General features: G+C 39.4%; 1 protein-coding gene across 1 annotated transcript in view; it reads right to left on the bottom strand.

Moving 5' to 3' along the window:
• Nucleotides 1-4,250: 4,250 nt before the first annotated feature.
• LOC124112814 overlaps nucleotides 4,251-21,119 on the bottom strand; it is a 41,193-nt gene continuing 24,324 nt past the window's right edge. The window contains exon 2 of the mRNA XM_048385393.1: nucleotides 4,251-5,764. Coding sequence (XP_048241350.1) covers nucleotides 5,128-5,764 — 637 coding nt within the window. The 3' untranslated portion in view covers nucleotides 4,251-5,127. The remainder of the gene's footprint in view (nucleotides 5,765-21,119) is intronic.

Genomic DNA, 21,119 nt, shown 5'->3' with positions numbered 1-21,119 from the left:
CTCAGGTACGCCATATGAGTGCATAAATTTTGAACGCGACATTTTGCCTTTCACAACACCACTATCCAACGCAACAAACCGCAGGAAAATCTTAATCCAAAAATATACCACATACTCTGAAACCTTTCAGTCTTTGAGTTGTGTGGAATATCGTCTCTCTCTCTCTCCACCACTATCCCACGCAACAAACCGCAGGAAAATCTTAATCCAAAAATATACCACATACTCTGAAACCTTTCAGTCTTTGAGTTGTGTGGAATATCGTCTCTCTCTCTCTCTCTCTCTCTCTCTCTCTCTCTCTCTCTCTCTCTCTCTCTCTCTCACACACATTTAAAAGTCTGTTTTACTTTCTTATTTTGGAAGTTAGAAGAACTGTGTTGGTTAAAACCTTTTCTGGTTAACATGTTGAACCACTGGAAAATTATACATGTGGAACATATATTAACTATTATTTTGATATATTCTATACAATATCTATATCACAGCAACAGAAAACTTTAAAAAAACAGGGATAGTGGCAGGATCAGATTTGTTTTCTGCGAACTGTTAGAAAGTATAATCATCTTAAAACACTAATCCTGGCTGGTATGAATGATTTCCGGGCCCTTGTAAGCGCAGTCGGCAGTTAGAAGGTAGAACACTTGCAATGCATTTACTAGTACGCTTATCTACGGAAAGATCTAAAAAAATTGAATAATTAAATGTGTATGTATTGTATTGAACGCAGAAGAAAATCATGTGTACGAGTGTTCATTAATCTGCTCAGGAGGCTTATTGTTGGACCAGTCAGCGCACTGAAGCGGGTAAAGCAGGTCTCCGATGTCCAGAAGTAAGACTTGCATAATGATGCATTCAAAGCATTTCATTAAGATTGTTATGAGGGCTACAGGTCTATAATCATAGAAAGTGGATGGATTGGTTTTCTTTGGAACGGGGATACTGTTAGATGGTACCGCTGATTTGGCGTATGATGATTATTCAAAGACAATTGACATATTCTACACACCATCAGAGCCAACTGTAATTGTATTCCGTCTGGTTGATCTGGTTCTGATGCCTTGCTTATATTAATTTTGCCAGGACAATCAATCACAACCCTTGTAATTTTCATCCATATTGATATTCTCCAAAATTAGGTTAGTTTCATCTGTAAAAGCTATGCAGCCGAATATTGCATAAACTTTGCTTACGTCTTCCACGAACACAGCTTTATAGGTGACCGACATATTTTGTCTCTCCTTCTCGTTTTTTCTCACGTTTTCATTCCAGTCTTGCCGAAGATTGTTTGCTTTGAATTGAGACTCAAGTTCATTCTCAAAATCCTGTTAACACTTATATACTTTCCGATGTATTTACTTTTGAACTATTTTCTTTTCCATAGAATCTTTCTTGATGAATGTTGGCTTTTTTCATTTAGAAGACTTTTCAACTTGTTTTTTCTTGTTGTTTGGACAGATTTTAACTCCCTTCGATTATTATTCTGTGTAAAGCATATTACAGACTGTTCGAAATTGGGCAAACAGTGTCCAGCCTTAAAGTCTCATAACACACTTGCTGCTTCAAGGCTGATATTGTCCAGCTATGTGATCGTGAATTTTCTCTGCTGCTTTTTTATCATTTAGCACTGGGTTGAATGTACACCAGCACCACAAATATCTGTCCAAATTATATCGAAATATAGTTTGGTCGGAGAGACACTGATAAAAGTTCTGGAAAGAATGGGTCTTAGTATGTGTCTATAGTAGATGTATTGTACTGCTGTAGTGAGTGTGTATGGTTTTACGCTGCTTTTAGCAATATTCCAGCAATATCACGGCGGGGGGACACAAGAAATGGACTTCACACATTGTGCCCATGTCGGGAATCGAACCCGGGTCTTCGGGGTGACGAGCGAACGCTTTTACCGCTAGGCTACCCGACTGCCCCGTGTACTGGTGTAAGTATGCATCTGTACGGGAGGTATTGTTTGGTCTGGATAATCCATATGACGGGGTTAAGCAGTCTACCAGAGGTCAGGCAGTGTGGTGTCACGACGCTGGGAACTCTACAGGCAAACAGGAGACCTTTTGATGAGACGTCCGCGGAAATGTAAGCCCTATAAAAACCAGCGAAAAAAGGCTTATTGCTTTATGTGATCTCTTTAAATCCTCTTCACAAGAGCTCTGTAATATTCCAGCTATATGACGGCGGTCTGTAAATAATCGAGTCTGGACCAGACAGTCCAGTGATTAAAATCATATGCATCGATCCACGCAATTTGAGAAACTACATCCCTCGACATAGTCAGTGAAAGTGACCACCCAATCCCATTAGTCGCCTCTTACGGCAAGCATGCATGGGTTACTGAGAGCCTAGTCTAATCTGGATGTTCACGAGTTTCTTAACAAGAAAATACCGAGTTCAGAGCAGGGACAAACATCAGACTTATTGACCACACGGTCCACAATCGCCCCCTATAGGCGGGTCTCAAAAGTTGTAGTCCTGTGTAAAGCATCAGAATGACCAAAACGTTTACGTATTTCAATGACCAATACGTTTTGAGTGGGTACGGCAGTTTGGAGTCCAAGATTTACGTCAGTGGCGTCATACCATGTTGAGTGATGAGTCCAGGTTCTTTCTGGACCATCAGATGGTGGGGGTGCAAGTTTGGCGTAGGGTTCATGAACGTTACATGCCATGCACCATCAAAGAACATGACAGATATGGTGGCGGATGTGTGATCGTGAGGGACAGGATCACGCTTAACAACGGGACTGACGTCACTCGCCTTGACAGTAGGGTCACCGGTATCTGTAACCGTGATGAAGTGTTGAAGCCAGTCGCGGCACCGTTGTCAGGATTAAGTTTGAACATTGTTGACTGTGGTGTGCTATGTTGCAGTATGCCTTGTAACTTTATTTACGATGAACGTAACTAACAGCAATGTACTGAGGCGCTCGTAAGGTACTGATGCATTATTGTTCGAGGCAGTATTTTCTGGAAGGCTGTCTGGTATCTATAAAAGAACGAGACAATGAAGATTCGAGGCCTTCCAGCTACGACCTGACTTGCTTCGATCTCCTTGCCCTTTCGTGATTGAAAACCCCATCGTGTGATTTCAACATAATTTGTTAATTGTCCATTGGTCTTCTGTTGTTATTTACTGATTTCACAATTTAGTTATGTATGTAGCGATTCCCAGATAAACTTGACATAAACATTCACATTCAATCGTTACAATGGTCGCCATTGACATCTGTGTGACCTAAATAACCATGTTTTGACTCTTTGCTGTTTTCTTTCTTGTATACCAGCATGCTGGAACTATATCTGCATGTAGTACTGTATGTTTTGTTATATCGTTTAATGTCATGAATGTTAACCACGTGTAACATCGTGTACTTCGATCTTACTGTCAGAAAAAAGTAGTCATTAGTTATTCGTATCGTCATATTCATAAGGGTCGTCCATGTGTGAAGTGTGTTACCCTCAAATACTTTTTTAAAAAATCAGTTAAAGTCCATTGTAGGATTATGACTATTTATCATGAGTATGTGTTTATGAATAATTTTGAATACGCTAAACTTGTACACAATGCGTTTGCACCATTCCCATGACATTTGCTTATTCTTAGATGTTGATCATATATATATCAACCCAATTTCGAATTATTAATGAAGGTCTACTTAAAAACCTGAGGCATGTCGTGATCCGATGCTGGCAGGTTCGAATCTAGATTGTTTGTAAGCATTAAATCGTGCTCTTGGGTTTCAGCAAAGTAATAATAATCTTTATTAACGAGCTTGTATGTGCTATCAAAAAAGAATGTGACCATTGAATTTACGTCTGAAAGGAAATTGATTGGTTGGTTCGTTTGTTGTTTAATGCTGCACTCAGCAATATTCCAGCTATATGACGGCGGTCTGTAAATAATCTAGTCTGGACCAGTGATTAATATCCTGAGCATCGATCGAAGCAATAGGGATCGATGACATGCATCAACCACGTCAGCGAGCCTGACCACCCGATCCCGCTAGTTGCCTTTTATGGCAAACATAGTCGCCTTCTACGGCAACATGGGTTGCTGAAGACCTATTCTACCCCGGAATCTTCATGGGTCCAAGGGAAATTGAAGATGTGATGCTGTTATTATTAGCTGGTGATATTGTTCTCTATGATTATACTGTTCGTGGTTTACAAAACAATTCGCTTGTACATTGGGGTCTCACTGTATATTTAGCCATACGATGCATTAAAACAATACACCGACAAATTAGCAGATTATTTATTCGAAATCACAAGCATAATGATAAGCAGACATTACACACGTGAAGTTTTAGCTCAACCTCTAGCCTTTTACCGATTGCAAATATACAAAAACCTGTTTCGAATGTAATTAGCTCACATGTGTCAAAAATCGTCATAATTGCAATACCAATCATAACACTCCAAATAAAAAACTGCACGTTTGCGAGTTTAAGGTGAACTGACATTATAATAGTATTAATAACTCCAAATGTTCACATTTTGTGATTTCTAAAATATTTAAAAAAAATGACATTTCACAAACTGAAGACTCATGATTCAGTATCTGCTCCTCGAATAACGTTGTGTAAATAATATAATTTCCGGAATTCTGTTTTGAGCAATCAAATCATACATTTCTGTTCACAAATTACATAAAGTCAGCGACAAAGCGGTTAGGGCAGCATATATATGATTTGTCGCTACTGCAAAACCGATCAAGCATGTTTAACAGGAGAATATATATAACAAGGTATAAAGTTATTTTATGTATACCACACCCCAATGCGATGATTGGTGTCAAGAAATCAATTTTGTATGGTTGCTTCATGTAACCCGGCATGTAATAACAGCCTTAAAACTCCAAATAATAAGCTGCACGTTTGTGAGTTTAAGCTGAAGTACTAATATAAAAATACCTAATGTCAAAGACAAAGCAGTGTGGGCAGTATATAATAATAATGCGTTGCTGTAGAATGGCTCAAGCATGTTTAACTGGAAAATATGATATGCATACGCTCTACTATGTCTATTGAAGGTTATTGGCGTGTGTCACAAACACGCAATATGTTGTTCTAGGAATGAAGGTAACTATTTTTAATGGAGAATGTCCAGACACTTATATCAGAACAGACCTTCTTCTTGCAGTCTCTTGTGGAATTTCCGGAGTGTTTTCTTGCGCTTGATAAGTGACTCTACTAGATTGTTATCAGATTCGTACTTTTTGTAGATCGATTGATCTGGACAAGCAATAAGACATATTTTCTTTCGCTTCTTGGCGCAATGTTCTGTGAATGCTTTGCATTCTTTAGCGGTAATTTGGCCTTCGATAGCAGCAGCAAGGAAAGCTGTGATCTTCAACTCCAGTTGCTGCCACTCGGCCGCAGCTCTGTTGTATTGCTCAGCCTTCTTCTCATACCCTGATGGCACAATCGTTTCTATTCCTTTAAGTGCACCAGCGAAGACGAGAAAGGCAAATACAGTTCCAATGATGTATGGAACTTTCATGGATTGCAGAATTTTGATTTCAAGGTAGCGCTCGATTGGTGCAGTAACTCTTGCACCAGAAAGCAATGCCAGCACACCAGAAACTGCTGCTCCAGCACATCTAACACGGAAAGCCTTGGACTCATTTTCACTTAATGATTCGTAGCACATAGGGGCTGCTTTGAAACATCTCACCTCAATGTCTCGTAAGTTCATCATGCTTCTCCTTATAGCTGTTTCCTCATCTTTAACTGGACTGCAGTACGGATCCTCTCTGTAAATGAAACAATATTCTTTGCTAACGTACTGTATAGGTCTAATGAAGATTTTGTAAGTTTCCTTTACGATGTTATCGATAATTTTGTCTTCAAATGCCACAACAATCCCTTTGAAAGGAAATTAGCGACGGTCAAACATGTCGCTCCCATCGCTTGTTCTCGGTTCAATGTGAACGGCGACCATGTAACATGGAGAGGCGGAGCCAAACTTAAACTTTTCTTCTTGTATCCTCATTTAAAAACGGTAGTTTGCTGCTGAATAACAAGAACATGTTTTGTAGTCATTTTTTGTATAGAAAACCAACTTATGTTCCATTGTTAGACACTAAATGACTCAATGAAAAACTCATTTCATTGCTCAACCTATGTGTCGGTTACACATGCCATCTTTTCCTCTTACAAACATATGTAGAAGAAAAACATATATCCTTTCCTGGTCTTTTTATTTGAATGTTCTAAAACCGTTCTGAAAGTAACTTAAACCAAATAGATCTGCCATATGCCAACCAATCCCAATTAATCACTTACACTATTGATCTTCAAACGTTAATTAATGAAATGTCCTCAACAGCATATGTACTGTTCTCCATGTCTTATTCACACTTGCAGTCTAATTATAATTTATTACTCTTTAAAAATAACTCCCACCAACACCCAAAGTCGCATATATACACACAATATACACACATACAAGTCATATATACACCTCGTCATAAATATCGCACTACGCACTTTTTTCACTAAGTAAAACTGGATCCTCAACCTGAAAAAAAATGGTGCTTAGAAAAGCACATTAAAAGACAGATATATATATACGCCATTGAGGACATTACAACATTCCCTATGAAAAGACAGATATATATACGCCATTGAGGACATAACTACAGGGATGAGAACCTAGCGTGTGTCAGACAAAGGATGTGACAAGGTGTAAACATGTGAGCGTTCAGTCAGACAATTGACAACACAAGACCGAATTTGAGCACTAATTGAGGGTTTAATTGTAGCAAACTAAAGTTCACTAAAATCACCGTGAAATAAGATGAAATAAGTATGGCTGCCGGAGTCGTTACAACAGACACACAACACAGTTCACATTTCATTAATGTCAACACACTAGTAAGGTCCACAATGACAGGCTAACTCAGTATCTGGTGTAACCGCCTCGCACATGGATAACATGTTCTACAGGCCGTCTCATGCTGGTCACAAGACGTCTGAATCTCTGTTGGGGGATCTGCTGCCACTCATCATGCAATTCATGGGTCAGTTCCTGAAGTTTCTGAACCGGAGGATCCCTTGCTCTCACCCTACGTCCCAAAATGTCCCACAAATGCTCAATAGGATTAATGTCTGGACTTCTGGCAGGCCAGGGTAGTGTCTCAATGGCGTTGTGTTGTAGATGCTGAACAACAGCTCGAGCACGATTTGGCCTGGCATTATCGTGCACGAAAACTGGACGTGTGGCGGGAGCATGGTTATCGAAATGAGGCACGACAGCACCGTCCAGGATCAAGTTCTGGAACCTCTGTCCATTCAGTGTTCCGGGAACTGTGATGAGGTCAAGTTTACAATCATAGTAACAACACCCCCACACCATTGGGGGTTCCACCCCCAAATGGAACATCAGCTTGAATGTTCCTCTGATCATATGCTGTGCCTCTCTGCCTCAAAACTCGTGCCCTCCCGTCTGTATGATGCAGCAACAATCTGCTTTCATCGGACCAGTGTATCCTTGCCCATGTCCTCAGGTTCCAGCGAGCACGTGCTTGGCACCAGGCTAAACGGGCATGGCGTTGCTGATTTGTGAGGAGTTGGCGTCTGACTGGTCGTCTGGTGCTGATGGACACTCTGTTGTATGGATGCCATCAATGTCGCAGCTGTGTACAAGTAGACTTTGGGCTTCGTCTGTCTTGGCGTACGAGCGCACGATCTTCCCTGTCATTGGTTTTTCTGGGACGTCCAGACCTCGGTGCATCCTTCACTTTACCGAAAGCAGTATGCTTACGTATTAGCCTGCTGATGATTTATGCTATGATTAATGTTCAGTTGTGCTCCAATAGCACGACATGACATACCAGTCTGGTGCATACCAATAATTTGCCATCTTTGGTTCAGAGGCACTGAACGCTTGGGCATTTCACAGGTTGGTCATAATAAAGCTTGATTTATGCCTAAAACAAAATTTCAGCTGTGTCTGCCAACATAACATACGCCAAAAGAGGATATGTGCATACTGCATGTTTAGCAAACCAACCCCCGGTACAAGCATGCTCAACGCAAGTATGCACGTGCAGCTCGGAACAGCGTGTGTTTTCGATATTATGTTCACAGATGGTGTAGTATACGAAATATGTACTTGTAGTTTAAAAAAACGAAAATTATATTTTCTACTTTTACTTTAAAATGTGTGGTGCGATATTTATGACGAGGAGTATACATTTCGTTACCTATTTAACTATAGACACGACTTTTTGATGACAAAGCATCAGACAACATGTTCCAGTGGTTGACAAAAAAAGTGATAACAGACATCTTCACCTTATCTGGCGTCACAATGAAATCTGATCACGTGTGTTGGGGGTTCGGGGTAGGGCGTGTGCCGAAGGTCACCGTCATTCGCAAATCACTTTACATTTTTGTATTATTTGATGCATAATCATGGATGTACTGAGACTTCGTGATGAAAACAGGCAGCAAAATGCTCGACGAAAACGATTCTTTGGAGACTTTGAAACAACGAAATAAAAACAGAAAACTATCGTCGTCTGCTAACGTTTCTCGAACTATTCGTTTTTTTGTGAGTGATGAACAATAGAAATTGCCATAACATGTTAAGATGCTATAAAATTCCAAAAGTGTGTTTTTTGTGTGTGACGTGTTTGACTTCTAGTTCATCATGGACGGGATGCTTTTAAACAGTTAGCAGTCAAGTAACCATCTCATCCTACCGGGGAACCCGTTCACTCCTGGGCGAACTTTAAACGTGTTAAGCCATGGGTGGCGCCATCTTAAATTATTCGCGACAATACTACTGCCATTAAAAATGGAACAGAAATGAATACGATAATTATCATGAAGCAAACGTAACATTTAGAAACGAGATTAGCTGTCAATAAAGTAGGATGAAAAAGGTGGGGTAAGGTTGTTTCTTATAACCCCCCTTAAAACATCGGCGAGTATTTTGTTTCAATATTTCGAAACTGAATGAAATACAAGAAATCAGTTGTAAAACATTTTTCATTCTTTTTAGTGGTGGAGTTATAATGTTTACCGTCCCAGAAATTACTTTCTTTGGAGAAATACATCACAATATACTATTTTCCTGACTACACATGGATCAATAACAATGAAATAAATAAAATACAGAGCAAACTTCGTTTGTAGTTCTTCGCCGCAGTACTAACGATTACTATTGAGAAAATTTATATACTGCAGTTACAGTGATATTACAACGATTTCACTTGGAACGATGCCGTTCAGATTAACAGGGTTTCGCTGTTATTATGCAATACAATTCATTATGTCGATGTTTAACTGTAACTGCAACAAGTATTCCCAGTCAACTGTTGTTTTTGCACCATGATAAACAGCATGAAATATTTAACAAAACCTCTAACGCACCGTTGCGGGATCTCGGACGCAAGCAGAAGGAAAACGACCTATGTACTGACGAGAATATTATGTGAATTGTATTTGAGGACACCATTACACTATTTTCCTTATGCTATTTACACGGGTTTTTCAGCACCTGTAATCTAGGGCGTCACCCAGTAAAATGTGCATGAAGCCTATCTCTTTTGCCCGTGTCCTCTCGGTTGTCGGTAAACACAACCATTACGCTGTAAAGATATCACTGTTTATCTGAGAATAAATTCCGCATCCGTGCTGCTAAGTCATGCATTATCTGGAATTCTAATACGACCCATGAAGATCCGGGTTAGAAAAGATCTTCAGCAACTCATGATTGTCAAAAGAGGCGACTAACGGAATCGTGTGGTCAGGCTCGCTGACTTGGTTGATGCATGTCATCGTATCCGAATGGCGTCGATCGATGTTCACGATGTCAATCACTGGATTGTCTGGTAGTCTATGTATGTAGTATGAGAATGTATTCTATGTATGTAATCCGTGTGAGTATGTAGTCTGTGTATGGTAGATAGATAGATCATCATTATTTCCTCCAAGTGATGAAGATACGTTGATATCACATATTACTGTATTCTACAAATGAATATATAACAGGGGATATCTTGTATCCACAGGACGTTTCACATCCATCGTTATCATAAAATGGTAGTAGGTTGTTCCACATTTTAACAGTTTTACATACAAGGAGGCTGTTGTAACAGCCTTTTGAGGCAGCTTAACATTGCTATGCTGTTTCTAATGACCTCTCCCTATAGTGATGAGATTGACAACTCAGTTGGACCAATTTGGTTGACATTTGAAACAACATCCCCCAGGTTGTTTTCATTTATCTGATGTCTTCAATGCGCAGCTGCTTCCTCACCTATACAAATGCAAATGCTGGTCACACCTAATTCTGACATTGTTACCTATGTGTTATTACACCACCCCTCGCTTCGGGCGCGTTGCTCTGACTCCTGTTACCAGCTATGGGTTTTGTCAATGATAAAACATTGATCAGACGCTTGACCAAATATAATGTTGTAATTTTGATAAACATGACATGTACTCTACTGTATATATAGCACAGTTACTTTTTACCCACTAGTATATATACAACACTGTCTACATGTGCAAATACGACACTCTACATCTACATTTACATTTACTAGACTATACAACACTCTCTGCATATACAGCATTATCTACATGTACATATACACGAATATACAACACTGTCTACATGTGTTCTCTACATATATTTCGCTGACTACTTATAAAACACTCTCTACTTATACAACGCTGTCTACACATACATCACTCTCCAAATATACAATGCCCTCTACACATGTAACGCACTCTACATGTACAACACTTCCAACATGTATAACACGCTCTACATATACAAAGTTCTCTACACTCTCGGCTCGCTATATAAGTGCAATAATCATGAACGCAAAGTTTAACCCCATTTCACCTCACCGCACATAACTGCATAACAAATAATATCTTCAGCAGTGATTACTTAAACTGATATTGTTAAGCTGTATGGAAGCTTCAGTCACAATCGTTAATTATATAGGTTACTTAAATCTATTTTAGCACTGATGGTATTGTCTGATATGTATACATAAGATCATAGTCTGTTAAACTGGACAAGAACATGTGTCCTTCATTCTCGCAGCTGCATCACTTGTAAACAAATCTTTGTCAATTCACAAGTAGAGATGAACACACTATTTCACCAGAAAATATCCTCTATTAATAACGAAAAAGATTCGCAATGTCCAGCGGGATTATCTGTGCAGTGAGTGTTCAGTGTGTACTACACAACATAAGCTCTTTTTTAAATAATGTATTGTTCTGTCTAGTGATGTATTTTTATGGTTCTATGGTAGTTTTAAATCATAATCTGTGGTAAGTCTAGTTTTTTTACTGTCCGTTGTTGACAGGATTTTATAGTTTACATGTCTTTATCATAAATAACCTTTGAATGTCACGATATGGCTGAAATATTGCCGATGTGACTTTACATTTTAACTGACTCACTCACTCACTTCACAACATCAGTTTATTTGTTCGGGACATGTCCTTTGCATATTCTTATATAATAAGAGGCAATAATTATTATAAGGTAATACTAAAAGAAGAAATAAACGAAGCAAGCATAGCATTCAAAAAAGGGAAAACACATCTACTTTTATATGTTGCACATGTAAAAAATATTACGTTACATTGTAAAATTGTGTTTCAGCAAGGAAAACTTTAGGTGCATCCCTGAACCAGGAAGCCTTTATGCTGTCTTATCTCACACTTTTATCACACACCCTCATACAGCAGCTCGCATTATGCACTTGAGGTGATTCATGTTTACAACACACAAACCAGGCTCTCACGCTCAGAATTCACCTTTTATCAAACGTGAAACGCGTGAATGCCCTGAATATCCTTATCTTTTCAAGTGTATTATGCATGATTTCCATGCTGAATGTTGTAACCATGGTATACCAATAAGAGTGACACGAAAGCATTGTCGACTCAATACAGGCTTGGGCGCGGTGAAAACAACCTAAACAATTTAATTATTCGCCTCTGACACTGGTTTTCCTCCTAGTTTGATCAATATTTATAGAGTTATTTGTTCGGTGAACACGCTTCTCATATCTATCTTTCTACTACTACAAGTTTGCTGAGGATCACAACTTTAAAAGGCAATGCGTCAAATCGTGTGCTTCTGCTGAAATGACCAATGACAATATTGCAGGCGTGAAGACATGTTTAATGAACAAAAGGCAGTTGGCATATGCCACTCAATCGGTCAGATCACACGTAGAAATGAGAGTATCTGAGCTAAACTGAAACGTCAACAACCCACGAAACAAATTCATTGTATAAAGAAGCAACTCACACTAGCGAGAGCGCGTTCTGCAGCTCTTTCCGCATGTGTTCGATAGGGTTGAGTTCCGGTGACAGGGCAGGCCACTGCATGCGGACAATGGTCTTCTGCTCTAAGTAGGCATCAAGGACCCTGGCAGGTTGAAGTCCGGTCAAAATGCCCCAGCATATCGTTTCACGTGCTCATCCAATATGCCATCCCTGTAACGCACACCTGTCATCGTTCCTACTGTAGAACATAAAGATCGGTTCTTCCAGTTCTATCATGATAGAGCCCCACCCATAGCGGTCATGTTGGGCTACGTTGGAGCCCTGAAATCTTTCTTCTGGTCTGGTATCGATTCCATGCCCTTCTGAGCACACTTTGGCTGACACCAAAGACGTTTGCATCGTGACGTTGTGTTGACCCAGTTTCAAGCATTCCCATGCATCTGCCTAATTCTTTGGTGTCGTCAAACAAAGTCTTTGACGTTGAGCGTCAAAAGTGCATCAGTTGTTGCAAACCTTTGAAACAAATGTTGTTGGGAAACAAATTTGTCAGGATAATCCAACCTTAGGTTTTCACTCACATCTTATCCATGACTGCATGCCTCTGTCCATTCCGACTCCGGTAATGTAGTCGATTCTGATTGGTCAATCAGAGGTATTAATTACAAGAAACCCCTCTGCTTGACACAGGCGATTTGACGGCGGCGGAAGCTTTTATTTATAGAACGGTACATCTTTATCTGTCATTGTCGGTAGGTATTTCAAAATAACTTTAAATTCAATTATATGTCACAAAATGGAAAACTACTACATTCAAATTATGTTTAGCATACAGCGATGTGACGTCTTATTTGTGACTTGCACTTCACTATAGAACTGAACCTTGCGAGGCTTTGGTGCTCACTTCATGTTGGCTTATGAAGTAGCCGTTATACACAATGTCAATGCCTGTCATATATGCGGGTAGGGTATATAATGAAGTGAAAAACACCTTGAGTGGGAGCATAAACATTGTTATAACTTGTTAAATGTGGTTAGCGGTGTTTCCATAATTCAGATCGAAAACCCATTCAAAACATTGAACACATGTCGCTTCACTGAATTTTCACGGTAGATTTAATTGATTTATTTGTTGATATGTTTGAAATCTCGCGCTTAGGCGCGAAAATCTCCAAAATCTCCGATTTATATATATCGTAAATTGAACTGAAATATATGAGAAAATAAGTTGGTGCATGAAACGATGTATGAACGAATCATACAAAGATACCCATCACTGTTGTTTAAAGTACAGGCTATCTTACGTCATAAAAAAATTGTTAAATTGACATACAAGTTCATGTGAATGAACAATTAGCACTGTGTTGTTTTCCATCTCGAAGTGATATACAGTTATCACATGTCATGGAGGGTATAGCGAAATCTTCTCCAAGTACAGTGAATATGTTCAAAGCGGCTGTCAACAATATATTACAGCTGTTTAAGTAATCGAGTATAGGAAAGACTGTTCATGTGTATATACCATAAAAAATGGTAGGGGATATGAAATGAATTTTATGACAGCTCGTCAGAAGAAAGTTCATGTTTGAAAAGTGACGGTTTCGGAAGCAACGCATAACGTCCCAACAGACACGAAACATGGATTGTTGACCATGCAATTCCTCCGTTTACGTGGGTAAGGGAATCATTCTTTATTTTCACAGTTCAGTGAAAGATCCCCAAATCGCTCTGAGCCATTAGGATTTTTTAAATTTTACATTTAAACGTAGACTCTCTTCTCTTGCTTTGATGCACTATTTGTGATCAGATTGGAAATGCGTCGTCTTCAACGTTATGAACGCCTCAGTGCTATTGACATGCTTCAAACTGGTATAACTCAGCAAGAACATTATCGGCCTGCAACATCTGTTCCATCAGCTGGCAAGGTGGTTGTTTCGCTTTTGGCTTAATAATATCAAGGTTATACGTCTTAAAAGACTCACTAAATGTTGTTCCACAAGGAAAGGCACCTGTGCACAAATCCGTTGCTTTAAAAAGTAAAAACGCTCTTTGCATTCCAGAAAATTGGAGATGATACTTATAATGGTACTTACAGATGGTGCTTTATAGAAAGATCAATAAAAATAAATACATTCTGAAATTAAATAATGCATCTTTCAAAACATATCGGGGGCACGGGTGACCCAGTCGTCTAAGGCGCCGCGATTCGCTGTGCAGAGTTGCGTCCTGTGGACACGCCAGAAACCTATGATTGTGGGTTCGAATCCCGGTTCGCCCCGATTATGTTTCTAGATTTGTCAGCATAAACGTCTGAGACCTGCATCACTTTGGGCTTTCCTCCCACATTAAGCTGACACGCCGCGATATAACTGGAATACTGTTAAAAGCGGCGTTAAACACATCTCACTCACTCAAAACATATCCATGAAGAAATCGCCTTGACTTTAATGTCATGATTCACAATTTACACGTGCATGTTAATGTTTGCATGTTTGTTGGGTGCATGATACTCCCACACGTAGTGTTTTAATGTGTACAGCACACAATGATTGTTTAGCTATCAGGTGCTCATAGAAACGCTTTTGTTGAGGCGTAAACACGCGTACGTAATGCCACGACTTGCTGAAAGTCTACGTCCACGCAAAGTGGGAATGCTGCAAACAGGAATTGCATCTTTTTGGAGACCTTAATTACGCTACATCAGGGCAAAACTCAAGATAATCATATTTCGGATACCAAATTGCCACATTAACTGCTCAGACAATTCCTGGGTTGATACCAATTAGTGGCAGAACCGTACACAACCAGTTGAGGGAGCACAACCTGCGGCCCCGATGTACAGCGATGTGCTTATTTTTGCTTCTACGTCACAGTCATCTCCAGCTTGGTGTCAAAAGGGGAGACACGACTGGGACAGTATATTGTTCAGAAATGAATCCAGGTTCCATCTGGACAGCTCTGTTGGTCGTGCAATGATCTACAGGCATCCAGGAGAACATTTATGCGCCGCGTGCGTTACTCTACATCGTCAGTTTTGGGGTGGAAGTGTAATGGTATGGGATGACATTACAACTCATGGAAGAACCTACTCAACATTGTTCGAGATCATTTTCTACCCTTTGTGCAAATGCAGGGGCGGAACGTCACGTTGCAGCAGGATAATGCTCGCCCACATCTATTGAAGGGTGGGCTTGTATCAGAGATATAAGTAATGTCATTAAGGTGGAACTTCTGTCTCACGTGTGGTCTAGAGTAGAAAACAGTAGCCTTCTGTTTTAATTGTTGAAAGGATATTCCGTTTTAAATAACATAATCTGTTTTCCCTTACGTTTGTTTTCTTTAATAGTGGTGTCGAAAGTTGAAAAATAAAAAGTTTGACAGAATTGAACTTGGTTCTTTTCTGAGATTGCCAAACATTTTGAGAATCAACATAGTACTGTGTGTTTGTTTGTTTAAAGCCGAATTCAGCCAAATTCCAGCTATAGGTAAACAATTAAGTCTGGATCAGGAAATACAGTGATTGACATTGCGAGCATCGATCCAGGCAACTGGGATACGATGACATGCATTAATCAAGTCAGCGAGTCAATCGTCACATGGCTTGGTCGCCTTTTACGGCAAGCATGGATATGGTATTAATTCCACTTTCTATGAATATGAAGAAAGTCTTTATTTGATATTACTGTTGTTAATCCTTTAATCTATGAGACGGGGATTTGGTGGTATGCATTTGTACGAATGATTATGTTTTAGGTGATCAATTCACTTTCCTCAGCATGTGTTTGTGACGCGTGCCACTGGTGGAACAGGATACGCTCACCTTTTCGCAAACACTGGTGTCATAACTAATTGATAGTGATTCAGTGACACATGTTTAGGATATAGTCGGAATCGTACAATGGACTCTGGGTTTAGTTGATATTTCTTTCTTATGATTAAGGAAATCCCATTTATTTATAGATGAAGAATGATCCTTATCATAACTTGTCGTTGATGTATCTTGTCCCAAAGTCAACAAATGAAATACATTCATACATTCCGTTTTGTTAGTTATGTCACGTGAACTATTTAACATCAAAGAGAATAATAAAGTAATTGTCATCTATTTCACGACTGTTCAAATTTTACACTGCTGGCTGGATTTGTCAGCGCACGATATCCGCTATTATATATAGTTGAATAGTAAGACGGCTATAGTTATAGACTGCTAAAGGGTATAAAGCATTGCACTTTTCAACGAGTGATTATTCACAAAAAAAACACTATATGCTCTCCTGGAGTCATCGGTGGGCGTGGGTAACTGTTTGCATGTAAACATATCAGCTCAGAGATCCTTCAGCTCTATTTAACGGTTTTCATTTTTATATTGCCTTCTTTGTTGTGTGTTTCAACTGACACTTGCCAGGTTGCGTCCTACATGAATGACGACACCACACTTTTATTGAATAGTTATTTGCCAGTTAGAACTGTGGCACGCACATTAATCTTCAAAAAACACACACATATGAATGCGACAACCACATACAAGTACAGGCTCATTGCGAGCGGAAAGTGTAGATAAAGCCTTATACTAAGCTGAACACAAACAAATGTTCGTGGAAAAAAGCAACATATAGAACCCGTGGTGTATATATTCTGATCAGTCAAATTAAAAACTTCACATTTTCAAAAGTAATCCCATATATGATATACAACGGACAAATGTATCAGAGAAGGTAATTATTAATCATTAATGTCCAAAGAAGGATTTTAATTAACGGTGGTAACCATAATTTGTTCTAAGCACCCACGGTATTTGGTAATAACATCAACAGTTTATATCATAAGTCCCAAGCACGAGAATCTGATGGCACACAAGTTCAGTAGCGTGTATGGCCACCATGTGCGTTGACAACTGCCACACAACGCCTCCGCATGGACCTTATGATGCTTGTGATGATTGAGAAGACGACGCCATTGTTGCTGCAAAATGGTGCCAAGATCTTGCAAATTATGTGGTTGGTTCTGGAGAGTGAGACTTCTGCCAAGAGCATCCCAGACGTGTTCGAAGGGATTGAGGTCGGGAGACTTTGACGGCCAGTCCATGACGTTGATTCCCGCATTCTGAAGGAAATTCCTTGTCAAAATTGCTGTGTGGGGTCTGGCATTGTCGTGTTAGAAGATGAAACCGGGTCCATGTGCTGCCATAAAAGGCAGAAGTTCTGGTGCTAGTACCTGGTCGCGGTAAGCAGCAGCCTAGAGGTTGCCACGGATGACAAGAAGCCTGGAACGAGCATTGCCACAGAAAGCACCCCACACCATGACACTTCCGCCTCGAAATCTGTCAACTTCCTGTACACAACACTGGGCGTAACGTTCATGACGGCGCCTCCACAACCCCGCCCTACCTTCAGCAAATCGAAGATTAAATCGGGATTCATCACTGAAGACGACTTGATTCCAATTCCTCTGAGTCCATCGGAAGTGTTGCTGTGCCCACAATTGACGTTGACGTCTGTGTAATCGGCCCGCAGTATGGCCGTCGTGCTTGAAGATGAGCAGTTCTCAGACGGATTCGAACAGTTAGCGCACTCAGTCTACCCCTTAACAGTTCATTTCTGGTTTATGTAGCCGTCACAAATCGGTTACGGAGGTGACGTAAGACAATCTGACGATCCTCTGCATGTATCGTCACACGTGGTCGACCTGGTCGAGGGCGATCAGCGGTGGTACCCGTTTGCTGTAGACGCGTCTGTAAATCATAAACAGTCCGTCGACTACAAGCCATCGTCCTGCAACATGCCGATGGCACGTTCACGTTGCACATTTGAAAGGCGTGGCATGACAAATGGCCGTAAAGAATTTTGTTTTATTGTGTTTTTCTTTTTTTTGTTAATGACTGCTAAAACATATGGCTGAAAACACGTGCGGTATTATGGCCACGTGACCAGTTGCACGTGAAAAAACACATTTGCCACTATAGCGCTGTGCACATGATTTTGATCGATTCCCCTGCACAAAAACGGGTGTTATCTGAAAACAAAACGTGGCCATTACTGTTTAAATACACAATAAGGGCCTAAAATGATAACTGGTCAAAATGTTAAAATTTTAGGATTGTGAAGTTTTTAATTTGGTTCAGTATATGTTGCAACCTCTGCTGGTCTAGCTTAATGAGGACCAAGGCGGCGGGGTGTGCGACACCTGTTTATTCCCGCTATTTAATAATAACACAACACTCTGTAATAAGAATAAAATAGGCAGTAAGTATTTTAAACACGGCTATCATAAATATATAAATCAAATAAATATTGCATAAAGGACAATTAAAAGCGCATTGTCAAGTCCCTGCATATGTTTATATGATCTGCAGCATTAGAATTTCATAAAACAAACTATAACAAAGGCATACCATTTGGGTGAACGGGAGCGAAGCCTTCGGCCAACCCTTCTAGTATGCTGTGTGCAGTAGCCATGATAAATAACATTCACATGCTATTCACATTGTTGATCATGAATACACAACGCAGACAACATATATATTTCCTAAATAACATTATGTCCATATTTACAATATTCCTGATTATTACATATCAGATAATAATCATACAGATAAAGCTTACATTACAGCATTATCACTATTCCCTGTATATTTGTTCATATAGTAGTGAAGATAAACTATAAAAAAGGCCTTAAGAAGAGATAGGCGTTTGGGCCGCTTTATGTCATGAGAATAATATTAAAGCAAAAAAACGTTTTCCACATGAAAAGAAATCTCTGCGTAAAGCAGAGTCGATTGTGCGATTCCTACTATATCATAAGCATGTGTTTATGAATCACAATCCAATGGTAATGATACAATGTGTTCGCGAAAGGTGAGCATATTCTGCCCACCGGTAGATACCGTCGCAAACACATGCAAAGGCAAGTCAACTGCTCACCTGAAACAACACGGGTACATATGGTACAAGTCAAAATAGGGAATTGCATCCGACATCAAAATGATTAAGTGTGAAAGTAATACACACAAAAGGTCCCTTCTCTGGAAAACAATACCTCTTAGATAAGCAAACTTCAGCAGTTCCTGAGAAACTTGTGCCCGTTACAGATACGATGCAGCAAGTAAAATAACATTGATCAAGGGCCCTAGCTCTTTAAAAATAACATTTTACGAGACCAGATTTCGAACTTATTCTTGTATCTCTTAGATAAACATGCTTTCATCCATGTATCTTCAGTAGTATCTGAGAAAACTTGTTGAAAAGCAAGGAGCAAACTCCATAACTCGCCAAAAATGAATTACGACACCAATTTACTCAATTCAGATCACGACTAGTCACATCAGTGTTTAAGATTTTATTTCTCTGACTTCAATAGTTTTGAGCAGCGGACGGACGGACGAACTCCGTTCCTATATCCAATATCACACTTCGTGGCGGGGGATAATAAATTTCGTTTTCAGGACCTGCCTAAGGAAAAGAGCACGAGGACCTAATGTCTAACCGTTGAAATATAGTTTAGACCAACTCTTGCACATTTATCAATCAGATAAACATTACTTGCCCATGTTGATGGGCCTATTATGAACAAATATAGCTCTGATCAACATAAGAGTCATATAATTTATTTTCTATCTGTGCGGAATGCTGTCAATGCATGAAGTAACATACTGTATCAAAACTGTATAAGCGTTTCTTTCGCAGTTCATACACGAGTAAACAATTGGTTCTGATGTACGTAAATATTTAGCTAACTTCATACAATTTCTCCCATTTCGCCGAGGCAGAAGATACTTTCGTTAACCTTCCGTACGGGTCTCGAATCCCGCTGGCGACAAACGTTTTTTCATGAAAACAGAAGTTCCGTCATAGCCAAGTGGTGTTTAACTAACAATTGGGTTAGTTAGAGCAAGGTCAAACACAAAGGAGCCATGGTTCAAGATGACATTTTTAAACAAACATACACAAACCAGTCTTATATAGGAGTATGACAAATAATGACAGAGTTAAGTAAGGTATGAAATGATTGGTAAAGAGCTTATCGATGAAGTTGAAAGAATGAATGGTATTGATGGATCAACAAAGATCAATATTTGAGAGATTTGGATATTGGGAAGAAGAAGGTATGAAGAGAAACAACGTGGACCTTATTAAAAATAAAATATGCAAAGCAATACCTTTTTATTTTTAATCAGCAATTAAAATTGTAATAGGTTCAAATACAACTGGCTTGAATTACCCAGGATCACAAGTGCCATTCAATATTTTGAAATTTCTTGTGTGTGACATACATGTAGCACCATATACATATACCTTTGTTGCCAAACATAGAATTACATTACTTACCATATATGTAGATATCTCGCAAGATTGATATAATCATGCCCAGGTTCTTGTGTGGAAGGCTTGTTAATTTTTATTTTAACCAGTCAGAAACAAGCATGCTTCTGTGTCATGTTAGAATGATTATTTATAGATTCTCGTCCATTCATTATGACTCGACATTAAAAAAACTCTTCAACTTCAAGAATACATTTATAATTTATTTATCACTTTTAAGTAATATACTGCTGAGATTTTATTTTTACACCTGATTTATTTTACTTACTTATTTTCTGTTAATATATCGACAGGTGCACGGGCCCGCGGTGCCTTCACTGTATTGTGTGAACATATCACTTACTGTCTCTGCTGTGAAAAAATCCCTTTTCTAAACATCAGAAATCTCAGACTTTCAGACTTAAGCATATTATAAATCCCTATATGTGAGGCAACATGGGACGTGTTCGCAAGACTCCGTCCTGTTAGACATGTGAGGTGAGGGGAAATTGAGTTTAACTCCCCTGTATTCCGGGTTACT

Source organism: Haliotis rufescens, unplaced genomic scaffold, assembly GCF_023055435.1.
Source record: "Haliotis rufescens isolate VD_foot unplaced genomic scaffold, xgHalRufe1.0.p SCAF_58, whole genome shotgun sequence".
Taxonomy (NCBI): domain Eukaryota; kingdom Metazoa; phylum Mollusca; class Gastropoda; order Lepetellida; family Haliotidae; genus Haliotis; species Haliotis rufescens.
This window is presented reverse-complemented; position numbering and strand designations above follow the sequence as displayed.